The 12,768-nt window shown below is 34.2% G+C and overlaps 1 protein-coding gene across 3 annotated transcripts in view; it reads right to left on the minus strand.

The window, feature by feature from the left end:
- The window catches only part of KCNH8 (potassium voltage-gated channel subfamily H member 8), a 170,668-nt gene that overhangs the window by 77,270 nt on the left and 80,630 nt on the right, over positions 1-12,768 (minus strand). For all 3 annotated transcript variants that reach the window (XM_069860166.1, XM_069860165.1, XM_069860167.1), the window contains exon 5: positions 10,097-10,337. In XM_069860166.1, the coding sequence (XP_069716267.1) occupies positions 10,097-10,337 (241 nt within the window). The remainder of the gene's footprint in view (positions 1-10,096; positions 10,338-12,768) is intronic.

Here is a 12,768-nt window from a genome sequence, read left to right on the forward strand (position 1 = left end):
AAAGGAGCTTGAATATTAAATCCATCCACCTATTAACTTAACCTAGTTGCTTACACTTGATTATAAACGTAATGGAGTAGCTGATGCACAGACAAATTACTAAAGTTTGTCCAGATTTGAGCAGGAGGCCTGTTATGGTCACTCACTATCCATGACAACATTTCCATCTTAAGAACAGAAATATCAAACTTTCTTTCCTTTAGCATATTTGCAGGATGCTTTCTTCCACGTTTGCTGTAATGTGCTGCTTGGATATTGTGATGATGGAAGCTATGAAGAACTGGAGCTAACGACCTCTACGTTTCTGGGGCAGAAGATATGAGAACGTTTGCCTAAAGCAGTGCTAAATGTTGGTATTAAATATTACAAAAGTGTCAATTTTACCACTTTGTTTAATTCTACTCAGATTTGCACTGAGATACACATGTTGTGAATTTATCTTATGTTAGATGATGCTCTGAATCACAAAAGGATCTGATGACATTCATAGATGCTATAAAACACTCATGTTTCATTATATGTGCTTGACTCTTTTTTCATCTTAACTGAAAAAAAAACCCAACCAGGTTTCAAAGTCTCATCTCCCTAGAGTTTTTCTTGAAGTTTTTGTAACAGAATCAGAGAAGCACTTCTATGATAGATCAGCTTCTATAAAATATTAATCATACTTTCATTTAACATGTAGTCAGACAAATGCACATTTGATCATATACATGGTTACCATATGTATATTCTGCACCCAATAGTATAATTCTATTGGGTATTTTTACAGTTTTATAACTGTAAAGAAGCATGTGATACGTCCAGTTATAAAACATTTTGGTATTTTGTATACTATTTTATAGTTCTTCAATGTACACTGTAGAAAATATTTTTCTGCTGTATTTCATCTTATCTTTCAATTTTATGGCTGTTGTACTTTGCCAGAGAAACACAGGCACAAACAATGGAGATGCTTTTTTTTGCAAGGACAACTTACATCTGCAAAAAGAGGGGCAATTACTGAAAAGCAATGTCTATTCATCTTACATAGGATTATAAACACAGCATTGTAAGTGCCTAGAATTTCAGATATATGATGGTTGTTCAACATGCTGAATTATAAAAATTCTTAACAGTTTCTAAAAAACAATCATACCTAACATGAGATCAGATGTTCTGTGGTCATTTGGGGTAAATTTGTGTTTCAATCTACTTTAATTGGAGAAAAAATTATTTTTTACTAAAAATCAGTTACTGTTTGTATCTGGAAAACATGATTCTACCGTACATACATTGACATGAAAACATGACACCGTGTTTGGAAGTGTAAATTTTTTTGAAGACCCTAGGTGCTTTAGCAATATATATGTTTGGAACAAACTGTAAGTGTGAGTTAACGCTGAGGATGTTAATGAAAAACAACAAGGCTTCCTTATTAAAAAAAAAAACCAAAGCAAATAAACAAAAACCATCACAAAATTGTACAATACAAAATAACCCAGAAAATGTAACCAAAGTGCAGAAAAGATCAGTGACTATTCAAATTGCAAGTTTTGAATTGAGAACAAAACATAATTAATTTTAAATTACTGACAAAACTCAAGACAGGTACAGAATATTGCAGTCCACTTGTCTCTTATTTTCTAAAAAGAAGAAAACTAAAACTGGTTTTGGAATGAAATAGGAAGATTCACTGTAAATGATGCTGCAGATTGTACAGAAGCTTATCACATAACAAAGGAGGCATTAGACATTTCAAGTAGATTTTTTAAAGCAGAATTCCACCTAATATTCTAAGTCGAACTTGCTGAGAGACATTTTCTGAATCACCTGTATTAACTCCTAATAAAAATCTCAGAAAACTGGAAAAATGCCAAGGAAATTGGATTCGTCATGATAATTTTAATAATTCAGGGGAACGAAACCCACACAAAAATTTATGGACCACTAAACAATAGATTTGCTGATCACAAGAAAAGCAGATAATTCTAGCACTTATGTTAAATGTGTACTAATAACAAGGCATTTTAAAGTATACCTAATACCATAAGTTTGTGGAGGGTTTGAAATAAACTCACTATCTTTTGTTAAGAAAATCATGTCTGCTACAGCTATCAAACTGATTGATTTCTGGAAAATACTTGGATTCACTCAAGTTATTTCATCCTCTGTCATTGTAATTTGAAGGTCTGCATTAACCAGAATATGAGGCACATAAAACAAAAACTGAATCTGGCTTTCCGTTCAGTTGTTGCTATGGGTTTGTTTATAAACAAAATTGATTTTAGAGGATTCATCTCAGCTGATTAAGTTCACAGTGATATAGTAGTTTTCAAGAAAGAAGGTAGATGATTGTTTTGGCACAGTGTTCATAGTTCAAATTTTTCAAGACTTAGTGCAAAGACTTAACACAAAGTGACTCAGACACATATCTGAGGCTGTCTGGTTCCATGGATTGAGGTCTTGAAGGTTATAATTGGTTCGTGCTTTAAGAACTACTGTTTTCATTCAACAAAATCTTCGGGCTGAATAGAAGACATAAGTAAAATTGAAGATAGAAAAATATTAGATTAGATCACCAAGAAGTCTGAGCTGGCCCTGCATTCTTAAAGCTACAAAAATATTCTGCAATTTTCAGTAATACCATCAAGATATGGAAGTAGCATGATTTCATATGATTCATTATGAGCAGGAGGATCAGTTCAGCTCAACAGGTGCTTAGTAGAGTTAGTTGGTCGTTATTCACACTGGCAGATCATCATGGTAGCCAGCCACATGTGTAACTACTTCATTTAGTTTGGCTTGTAAGAAAGAAAGAAAACTTTATTTACATCACCAGTATTTTGAAACTTCTCATTCTTATTTGTCTCAGAAACTTCCAGTGTGTCGTTATGAAAGTTACAAAAAGGATCTGCTTACTTATTGCACGTTAATATTTGTGAAGAAACTAAACCTTTAACAGCAGAGGAGATAAACACTTAGTTTAAATTCCCCTAAGCCATCCAGTACACCAAAGCCTTATCAATGTGCATATGGAATTGACTGTTCAAGATTGAAGAGACTGGAGTATTTTCTTTCTGCACAGCACCCCATTCTACCTTCTTATCAAAGCAATTTAGGACAACAGCCCCAGATAACATTTATATATAAAAAAGCGAAGAGGAAATGGTAAGTGCTTCTTTCTGCATCTGACTCATTAAATAAAAATCCAGAGGGAGGCAGGTGAGTGTGATCCATCTTTTATTTCTTGACAGCTTTCTGAGCTATACTTCAGTGTAAACAGTTTCTTCATCTGCACAACCTTATTTACAGCCTAACTTCTGTGCTAAAGCACTTACTGAAAAAGCTGTTAAAGAAAAAACACAAAATAGAACTTCTGAGGCAAGAAACTTCTAAAAGCACAACAAAATCTTTTTGCAAATTTAGAAATGACCATTTATATCTGGAGAGATTTTATTATTTTTAGCACTTACGTATCACCCAGTCTTTTAGGGATTGTGGTTTAAAAAGTGGAAGATTAATCATTTTGTTTTGCCTTTTTAAAATAAAAATTTTCTTACCATTAAAACTTTAAGCAACTAAAACTGTAAGCGAATTAAGGCAAGAAAGAATATTTAAGCAGTTCAATAATCTGTTCTGAAAGCATCCATGGATTGTATAATATGTTAGAAATTGTGAATCTTCTTGTGCACTAGCTTCTACCTACTAATGACTCAAAAAAACAATTTGAAATTGAACATAAGCAAAATATTGTAAAGCTTTGGAGATCTGAGACAACTCCACAGCATCAAAACCAATAGTTTTATTTAGAGCTGAATGTGTGCTCCAAATGCCCTGAGATGGTGGCTTTAAACATTTTCTACAGCAAGAACGGCAACAATTTTACAGATGTCTGCCAGAAGTATAATACAATGGAGGGGAAAGAGTCTAGGAGGATTCTGGAGTGTGTGGAAGACAACTTTCTAACACAACTGGTGAGAAAGCCAACTAGGGGAGGTGCCCCACTGGACCTGCTGTTCATGAACAGAAAAGCGCTAGTGAGAGATGTGACAGTTGGAGGACACCTGGGTCATGGTGATCATGAGATGATAAAATTCTCAATTCTAGAAGTAAGGTGGTAGGAGTGGGAGGGTGTCAGTAGAACAGCCACCTTGGACTTCAGGAGGGCAGACTTCATGTGGCTGGTCAATAAAGTTCCATGGGACACAGTCCTTAAGGAAAAGGAGCCCATGAGGGAAATCCTGGTGGCACAAGAGCAAGCCGTCCCCATGTGCTGGAAAATGAGATGGCAGGGATGAAAACCAACCTGGCTGAGCAGAGAGCTCTGGGTGGAAATCAGAAAAAAGAGAAAAATACATGAACTTTGGAAGAAGGGGCAGGCATCTCAGGAGGGCTGCACAGAGGAAGTGAGATCACGTAGAGACAAAAACAGACCATGAATTCAAACCCCTAAATCATGAAACTGAACAAACGACCACAAACTTCAAAAATAAAAAGTCACATTCTTTTATGTGCTCCCTTGATGTTCAGCCTTTTAGGTTCACCTCTCCTTAACTAAGGGGGTGTTAAACATGTATTAGCTAATCTCAGTTCAACAGTAGCTGATACACCAGAAAAGCATCACATATTGTAAGCTTCACAATGACATACCAAAAACTGGAAAGATTTTCTTTTTTTATAAACTATGCTCTACCTTCTAATAACAGACTCGATCCGTGAACATACTGAGTAAATAAAATATAGTATATTGACTTTTCTACAAAGGAAGATACAGACTTTAGGGTCCTGAACCAAAAGCAAAGAACTAAAAACATTTCTGAAAAATGAACTGCAACTGAAAAAACGTAGGTTTTATCTGTTTTGTATATACATTTCACTTTACACAAATGCTGGAGGCAACAATTAAAAGATCAAACAAGTAAAACATTCAATGGGCAATGGTACAATTACTTTGTGTACTTAAAAATTTTTTACTCGTTCCAAGGGGAAACTTGAAATATTTTACTCAGAAATTATCTCATGCAGCTTGGCAACAATTCCCATGCAAAGGACATTATCTATAAAGCATAAAGACATGAAAAAGACCTCATGCAATAGTAAACTGTTAAGCATCTTAGTATTGCCTTGGAAATTAACTAGATAGTTAGTTAAAAGACTTGAATCCTATTGAAAAATAAAGTATTATTTTACCATTGCATTATAGGATAGTCAACAACCATTGCCTTGTTGTCGCTGTAGTGCAACGCAGTTGTACTTTGTATAACAAAGTAGTTTTAACTTTGTACACTGATTGAAAGAAAACTTAGCAGAGTAAATATTACTTAGAAAATTGTTACTACAGCACTTCCCTATGTGTAAACTGACTACAGGTGAGACAACTGGTTTGTCTCGTTGGTTGCTTTTTTCACGGTAGCACCACAGCTTAGACAAAAAAAAAAAAGTATATTCACTTAAGCGCTTAGTGCAAATAAGTGCTCAGAAGCCTGTCACTCTGACATTACAAGTCTCATGTGAAATAGGAAGTATGAATGAAAAATACTGTGTCTCATTCAGTTAGGAGAGCTGAGAAGTGGAACAGCGACTGTATTTGCCAGAAGCACAGATGCCGTATATCTTGACCCAACTATTAGCTGCCTACAGAGCTCTCCCCAGAACAGTATGGAAGTACATGTGGTAAATGCTGTGTACTTCAGCCTGCACTCATAAGATTCTCATCATCTCACACATGCTTTTAAAAGGACTTTATCCTGTGTAATCCACTTGCTTTGTTTTAGGTATTCCTTCACAAAATCATATTTTAGGAAGTAGCCTGTTTGGTCCTTTAAGTACTTCTTTCTTGGATTTTATGCTTGACTTTGATGGCACATGGCACAATACCTAAGGGTCACTTCTTGTAACCAGTTCACTAGTAGTTTAAGTCAATGTCTTTCATTTTGGTTTCGGGAAAACAGGAATGTTCAGATAAGCAATTTTCTTGTCTGAACTGCAAAGCATCTCCTAACTTCAGGAGTAGTAAGCAACATTTTTGGACAATGATTTCTTAAAACTTTGCTTAGATCTGCAAACATACATTTTTTCATTTTATGAGAAATTGGATGACCATGTTTAGCAATGACATCATACCTCAGCAAAAGAAGAGAAAGGGTGAGTAGAGACAATACAAGTAAAATTTTTGGGATGTTTCCATTATTATAACATTTGTCTGCATCTACCTGAAGGTACAGAAATGTTACCATGGAAACAATCACTTCGAAAGTCTTGTGGATTATGCTTGTCTCCTTTTTGTCCAGGTGGATGTCTTTGGGCAAGGTGAGAGCGCCTTGTGTGTAGAATAGCATCTATCATCCTTACAAGGGTATGTGACTAATAAAATCTATAGCATTTAATACTCTGTCATCTGATTCCAAAAAATTTTGTTTAACAACTATTATTTTCAATGCAATATTATGCACACTTTAACGATGGTGTAAGTAATGTGAATAGGGATTGAATTTCTGGGTTTGTGCTATATTTTAAAATCTCTACATATTAAAGATCTGATACACAAGGACTTTATATGATTTGATGAAATTTTGGAAAGATTTTGAGTAATTTAGACGTGTGATAGACACTAGTGTGCCAATAACTTTTACAGTGTAAAGCAAAACAAATCACAGCTTTAGAGCTCTAGACATGCTGCTTTTAAAAGCTGAAATTGGTGATAAAATGTTTTGTTAAATAGTATTTAACAAGCTAGAGAGATACACATACAAAGAAAAGCAGTCTTTGTAACCGTGATTTATTTTCTTTCTTGAAATTGCAAGCCGTAGATAAAGTCTTCAGACAAGTGTGTGCATAAGGAGAGTGGGTGTAGGGATGGGTATGTTGTCATTTTATTTTCACAGGTAGGCAAAGGACTACTTTGCAGAAAATTATTTAACATTGCTCTTGTCAGTACATTTATAAAGAGTATATTTTTATAGCTATAATTAGTATCCAGGGTTCTCCATCTTCCACTAGAAACTGGATGACCCACAAATAGAAAACTAAAATTAAAAGTAAAAGGTCACTTATTTTTATAGTTCTTCTCGCTATAGCTGTTCCTGGACACCTTAGGAGACAAAATACTTGGACAACTTTGGTCTTATCCAGCAAATAACGTTCCCTGAAAGCCTATACATATTCCATCTGAACTATCACATTGACTTCAGATCCTGTTGAAGACATCCTATTCAGATAGTCTTATGAGTCTGAGCATTAAGCAATAAAGCATTGATAATTTTTCTGGTAATGTTACTTTCTTCAATATGGTGTTCAATAAAATTTTAAAAATGAGGAGGGGCAGGGGACGATAATATCTGAAAACTGGATTGAAACAGTTGCAAAAAGAAAAGCACTATACTAAAGAAATTTCGGAAGAGCAAAAGTTATGTGATCTGGCACTTTTTTTAATAAAATGAAATTAACAAGGAGAAAGATCCTTCCAGATTTTCTCTCCAAAAGTGAAAACTCTATGGATAATATTGAAAAGTAACCAATATCCATTATGTTTTTTAGAAATATTGAAACATTAGCCATCTAGACATACCTATCTAAAATTGAAGGACCCGGCTACTGTATAAGCAAATTAAGGAGCATATACTTTGGAGTAAATAATGCAGGTAATCTCATTCACCACTTTCTATGATATTTTTTTATGTGTTTGCTTAAATACACTAATGTTAAAAAGTTTTTCTCTCCAACTCTTTATGATTTTGAGATATGTAAACCGGCCAAAAGTGTAAAACTAAACTAGTTTTAAACTATCATTGGACAAAGGAAGCAAAAGATTTGTTTACAGGGGAATGGTAGAGAAAGTTTGAACACGTTGCAAAGGAAGAGATCCGAAAGTGCACTGAAACATCACACAAGTTATCAAAGAGCTATCACATAAAGGAAACATCAAGCAAAAAATGGTTTTAACTTGACTTGAGCACGCTTAATTATGCTCCCACTCCAACCTCTTCCCCAAAGACATCACAAAATGATATATTTTTATTGTTTATCTTCCATTTATGTTTTAGAAAACTCTAAAGGTTAAAGCAGCTAACCCTCTAGCTAGATGTGCTCTTTTCTTACAAATAATTTAATTCAGATCAACACTCCCATTTATAAGCTCCCCAAGTCAGGAGAACACTTCCGTACGTATTTTTATCATGCTTAAGCTTTTGCTGAATCACAAATTGGATAAGCCTAAAGGATTGTTTTTAGCCCCTAGATTTATTCAAACCCTCTGCTTAAAGGAAACTTTAAACCTTTACCCTACCATTTCCCTTCAACTGATGAGCAGACAATTCTTCCTTTTACCATCATGTCTCTACTCCCTTCAATAACACGGCTAAAAAGGAAGACCATGTTAAGTCCAAATAAGAGTTTATAAATATTATGTGTTTAAAAGGAATATTATTCTGTGTTCCGAGAAATACAAATAAAATCAAAGCAGATAGATTTTTCTCCAATCCACAATTACAGAGTTGTAATACCTCAATCTGTGATTACAGAGCTGTGATACATTTGAAGGCTCCACCTCAAAGATCTCCCCAATGACTTTCTGAGGCAGCAGTATCATAAACAGAATTTTACACGAGACTTCTCATTGACTTTTCTCAAAGCACATAGATCATCCATCAAAGATATGCTTGTCAAAGCCACAGTGCAGAAATGCTCTGAAACTTATGCTTAGATTTATGCATGCTGCCAATCTTATTACTTTCAATATAGTTACATGCGTTCTGAGACATTTTCATTCAATTTTTTAACATACATACCATTGAGAAGTGAGTATAAACCCACATTTTTCTCTAAATTCACTACAGAAAACACTCCATAAAACTTTCCCCAGAGCCACAAATTTAAAAACAGATACTATCTTTGAAAATAATTATTTTGGGACAAATTGAGCCATTATTGAAACTGTGTGGGAGGAATATTGATGTGCTATAACACAATATTTGTGGTTACTAGTAACGTAACTAAGAAAAGAAGTCTTTTCTAGTACTTCATACAATTTTCTTAGAAGGTATTTAGTTACAAGCATAGTCTGTTTTCCTGGATGATAGACTTAAAAGTCTAACCAGAAGATATGAAGTAAAATTTACAGAGAATCTTTTTTCTTGTTTTACCCAGCTGCTCTATTGTTCATGAGGATAACCTTGCTTTTGACTTACTGATGTAAGAATTCTTTATTTCCAGCAAAGGACGTAAACAGAAAAGTAGCACTGAGTACTACACAATCTGTTTTGTTTCAAGTGAATACTACAGCACATAAATCAGTTAGATACATATTATGATCTCTTGAACTCAGGTTCTAATAAACACATTCATAACACAAACCATTTATTAAGACTGGTGTGGGATGACAGGTATAACAATTATCAAAATATCTTAACCTTGAGCCTACTGCTTTTACAAAGATGCCCAGGTAGATCAAGTGGAATTATTTCATGTTATATTGCTTAAAATGGAATGTGGAGTCACTTGTGACTGGCTAGAGTCATAGCTTTGCTCTTTTTACACAAGACCAAAGATGATCCTCCATGGTCTGCACTGCAGAATGTAAGTTTCTTAGCTTGCATTAACACAAAAGAGTTCACCAAGATGTAACAGTGACCATAAAAGGGGAAAATTAGACCCTGAACATAATTTGAAATCAATGTACAAAGGAGGAAACACAAATATTTATCAATCATCACATCTGATTCTTCCATCAGCCACAACCTTATATTGTTATATTCTAAAAATCTCGTGATCTAAGTTATGGATTGAAAGTGACTAAAAGAAAAAAATAACAACACTACAGTAATTCCAGGGCATATTCTTATATTGAGAAGGTTTCAGGCTTCCACAGGGTAAAACAATGATTTTCAACCTTTCTTAATGTAAAAGGTACTTTTTGAGTAATCATAGGAGTACCTGAATCAATTTAAAGCAGAAAAAAAGAAGATCTAAAGTATAGATAAAATTTCAAACTGCACAGCTAAAACTGGTTTTCTTTAAATCATGAATACAATGATAATTTTCACTGCTACATTATGTGTTCTGTGGAAATCTTAAATGTCAATAAAGAGACCCCAAACAACCCCCAAACATATCTTACCGATGATAAAAAGAATTTCCACTGCTATGTCACTGACGGTTGTGCTTCGAGTTGTAGACAGCTCATCATGGCCAATAAAGCAAACATTGTAAGGTACAGTCACAGCAACATAAAACGTTGCCAGTAAAATAAGCCAGTCCCAGCCAGCTTTAAAAGTGCTAAAATGCAACAGTATGAATTTGGATTTTTTTGCATCTGAAACTTTGTATTCTGGAAATGCTGGTTTATCTACAAAAACATTCTGAAAAAGAGAGAAAAAATTTAAATTGGACAAACCAATAATTTTATGATGCAGACACATTTCTTCCAATGCAGCCATATTTTTTGTTAAAGCATAAAAATATACAACTTAATCTCTGACAACTGATGCTAATTTTTTTTTTCATTTAGTCCTCAAACTTATTTAGATAGATGATTCTGTTGATGGAATAACTTTTGTGAATGTTGGGTCAGGGAGAGGATTAATAAGGAACAGATAAAATAGAATGAGGAGGCGACTGAATCTAGCAAACTATTTCTTCCTCTGTTGTGTAAATTCAGATTGGAGAGCAATATTTTCCTTCTGGACAGATAGGCTAAGGCTTTGTATACATGAGGACATAGTACTGCAAATAGGAATAAATATATAGAAAGGAGTAGATGATGTAGAAGGCAAAACGTCCTTCTTATACATATTTTAAAGCTATGAGGAAGTTGTTTCAGATTAACTTTAGCCTGGTCGTGCGGACAGAACAGTTATAAGCAGCTGGAGCACCTCTTCTGGTTTAGTTTCATCTGAAAGAATTCATTTTGTCTACCCAAGACTGGTATGAACCTAGGCATAATTAGTAGGAATAACTTTTTGGATTCTCTTTAAAATTGCATTCCTGATCTAAACCAAAATACTGATGTAGAATGACCATAATACAGCTCCAGAACTGACTGCCTTCTCTATTAGATTACACCTTGCTTTGGTGAGTGTCTCAAGTCTTCGTAATCTAACCAGCAAAGATCTTTCCAGTCCCATGCACCAGCCTTATAATATTTTAGCTTCTGTCCTTCAGAGCTTTAACAGAAACGTCCAACCTCCTGAAAAGCAGCATGTGCTATGTGAACTATATTGTATTATTTGCTAACTAAATTCTTGCTCCAATATCATTGTGTCCCTAAGTTATGCTGTTCCAGTAATGAAGAGCCTCACAAAACAACACGTGTATTCAGCTAGCTAAGATTACTTCTGATCTTGAAGTTATTTGCTATGAATACAAAAAGACAACAATTGTGTGACTGAAAACTTAATTACATTTGCCTTGTCCGTGACAGCCTTTTTATGTGTTTCTTTTGAAATACTGATATCCTTGTCTTCTCCAACTTTGTTGTCATTCATGAAACTTGTGAGCTGAATTCTCACTTTTGTTAGCATCAACTCTTTTTTAGTCACAGAGAAGAAATTGTTCCTCTTATGACTTCTAAGTCAAAGCTCTAAAAATCTACAACAAATATTTTAAACTAGTATTATATCATCTGCACTAGGATTTTGACAATACAGGAAAGTCACCAAAACCTATTTTTAAATTCATGTTCCTAAAAATTATTACTGTGCTATGAAAATATCATTGGAAGGCCTGGCCATATTTTGCAGATATTTTTTTACCCTTTTCCCACAGTTGATATTTTTAATAATTTTTAGCTTTTTAACATCTTTTTAAACATTTAACATTTTTAAACACTGAACATTTACATTCAATAGAAGTGACTATATGTACTTCAAGCCATACACCAGCTATGTATATTCATGAGCTTAATCTATACCAACTTTTTTTTGGCTTTTAACTTCTAATGTAATAATGTCTAGGAGGATGTATCTGCTTTGCTCCTTTTTTTTTTTTTTTTTGACAACCAATGAAAGGAACTTGTCCAATGGCGTATCACCTTTTCAGAGTGTTCATAATCTTTACCCTTTGGCTATTTTTCAACTGCCTGTCTTGCATTCTCCCTCCAGCCATAAAAAATTATGCCCTTTTCTTCTTGAGGCTTTGTCAGAGACTTTAGCTCTTCAATGAAGATAACATACAAACAAGAAATTAAATACTCTTTAGGAAAAAACATTTCTTTCTGCTACCCCTCCTCCTAATAACTATTGGCTCTCACTGTTGGAACAGGCTCTCAGATATTTTTCTTGTGAATTTTTACATGTATATACTGATTTCCTATGCATTTATAGTTTTTCCCCTCATTAACTTTTCTCCTGGAACACAGGTCCATGGAGCTGGAGAGTTATTCCTGCTTTTGGACATATTTCTTTAGTATTTTTGCTGCTATATTTTTGGTTTTGTTTATTGCTTGATTTGTTTTTTTGCAATATTCAAAGGGTGTTTTATGAACTTAGTGTTGACTATAGTTAACAGGGGAATGCAGAAGTAGTTTAAAGAAGGACACATTAATACTTCTATTAGGAAATTTACTCAGAATAAAGTTGGAGACTTCCTTATGAAAAGTTTCCTAAATAAAGTGGGACCTTCTGGAGCTCACACTGCATAGGGATTTAGGGATTTTCACCCAGAATAATACCTTGAGTTTCTTCTTTTTTTTTTGTTTATTTATTTTTGTCAGATAGTAGTTATTGAAAAAAAGTAATTGGGACAATAAGGTAAGTTGGAACCTAAAATTAAGTTCTGAGAAAGTTTATAGTG

This window comes from Phaenicophaeus curvirostris, chromosome 6 (genome assembly GCF_032191515.1).
Source record: "Phaenicophaeus curvirostris isolate KB17595 chromosome 6, BPBGC_Pcur_1.0, whole genome shotgun sequence".
In the NCBI taxonomy this organism is placed as follows: Eukaryota; Metazoa; Chordata; class Aves; order Cuculiformes; family Cuculidae; genus Phaenicophaeus; species Phaenicophaeus curvirostris.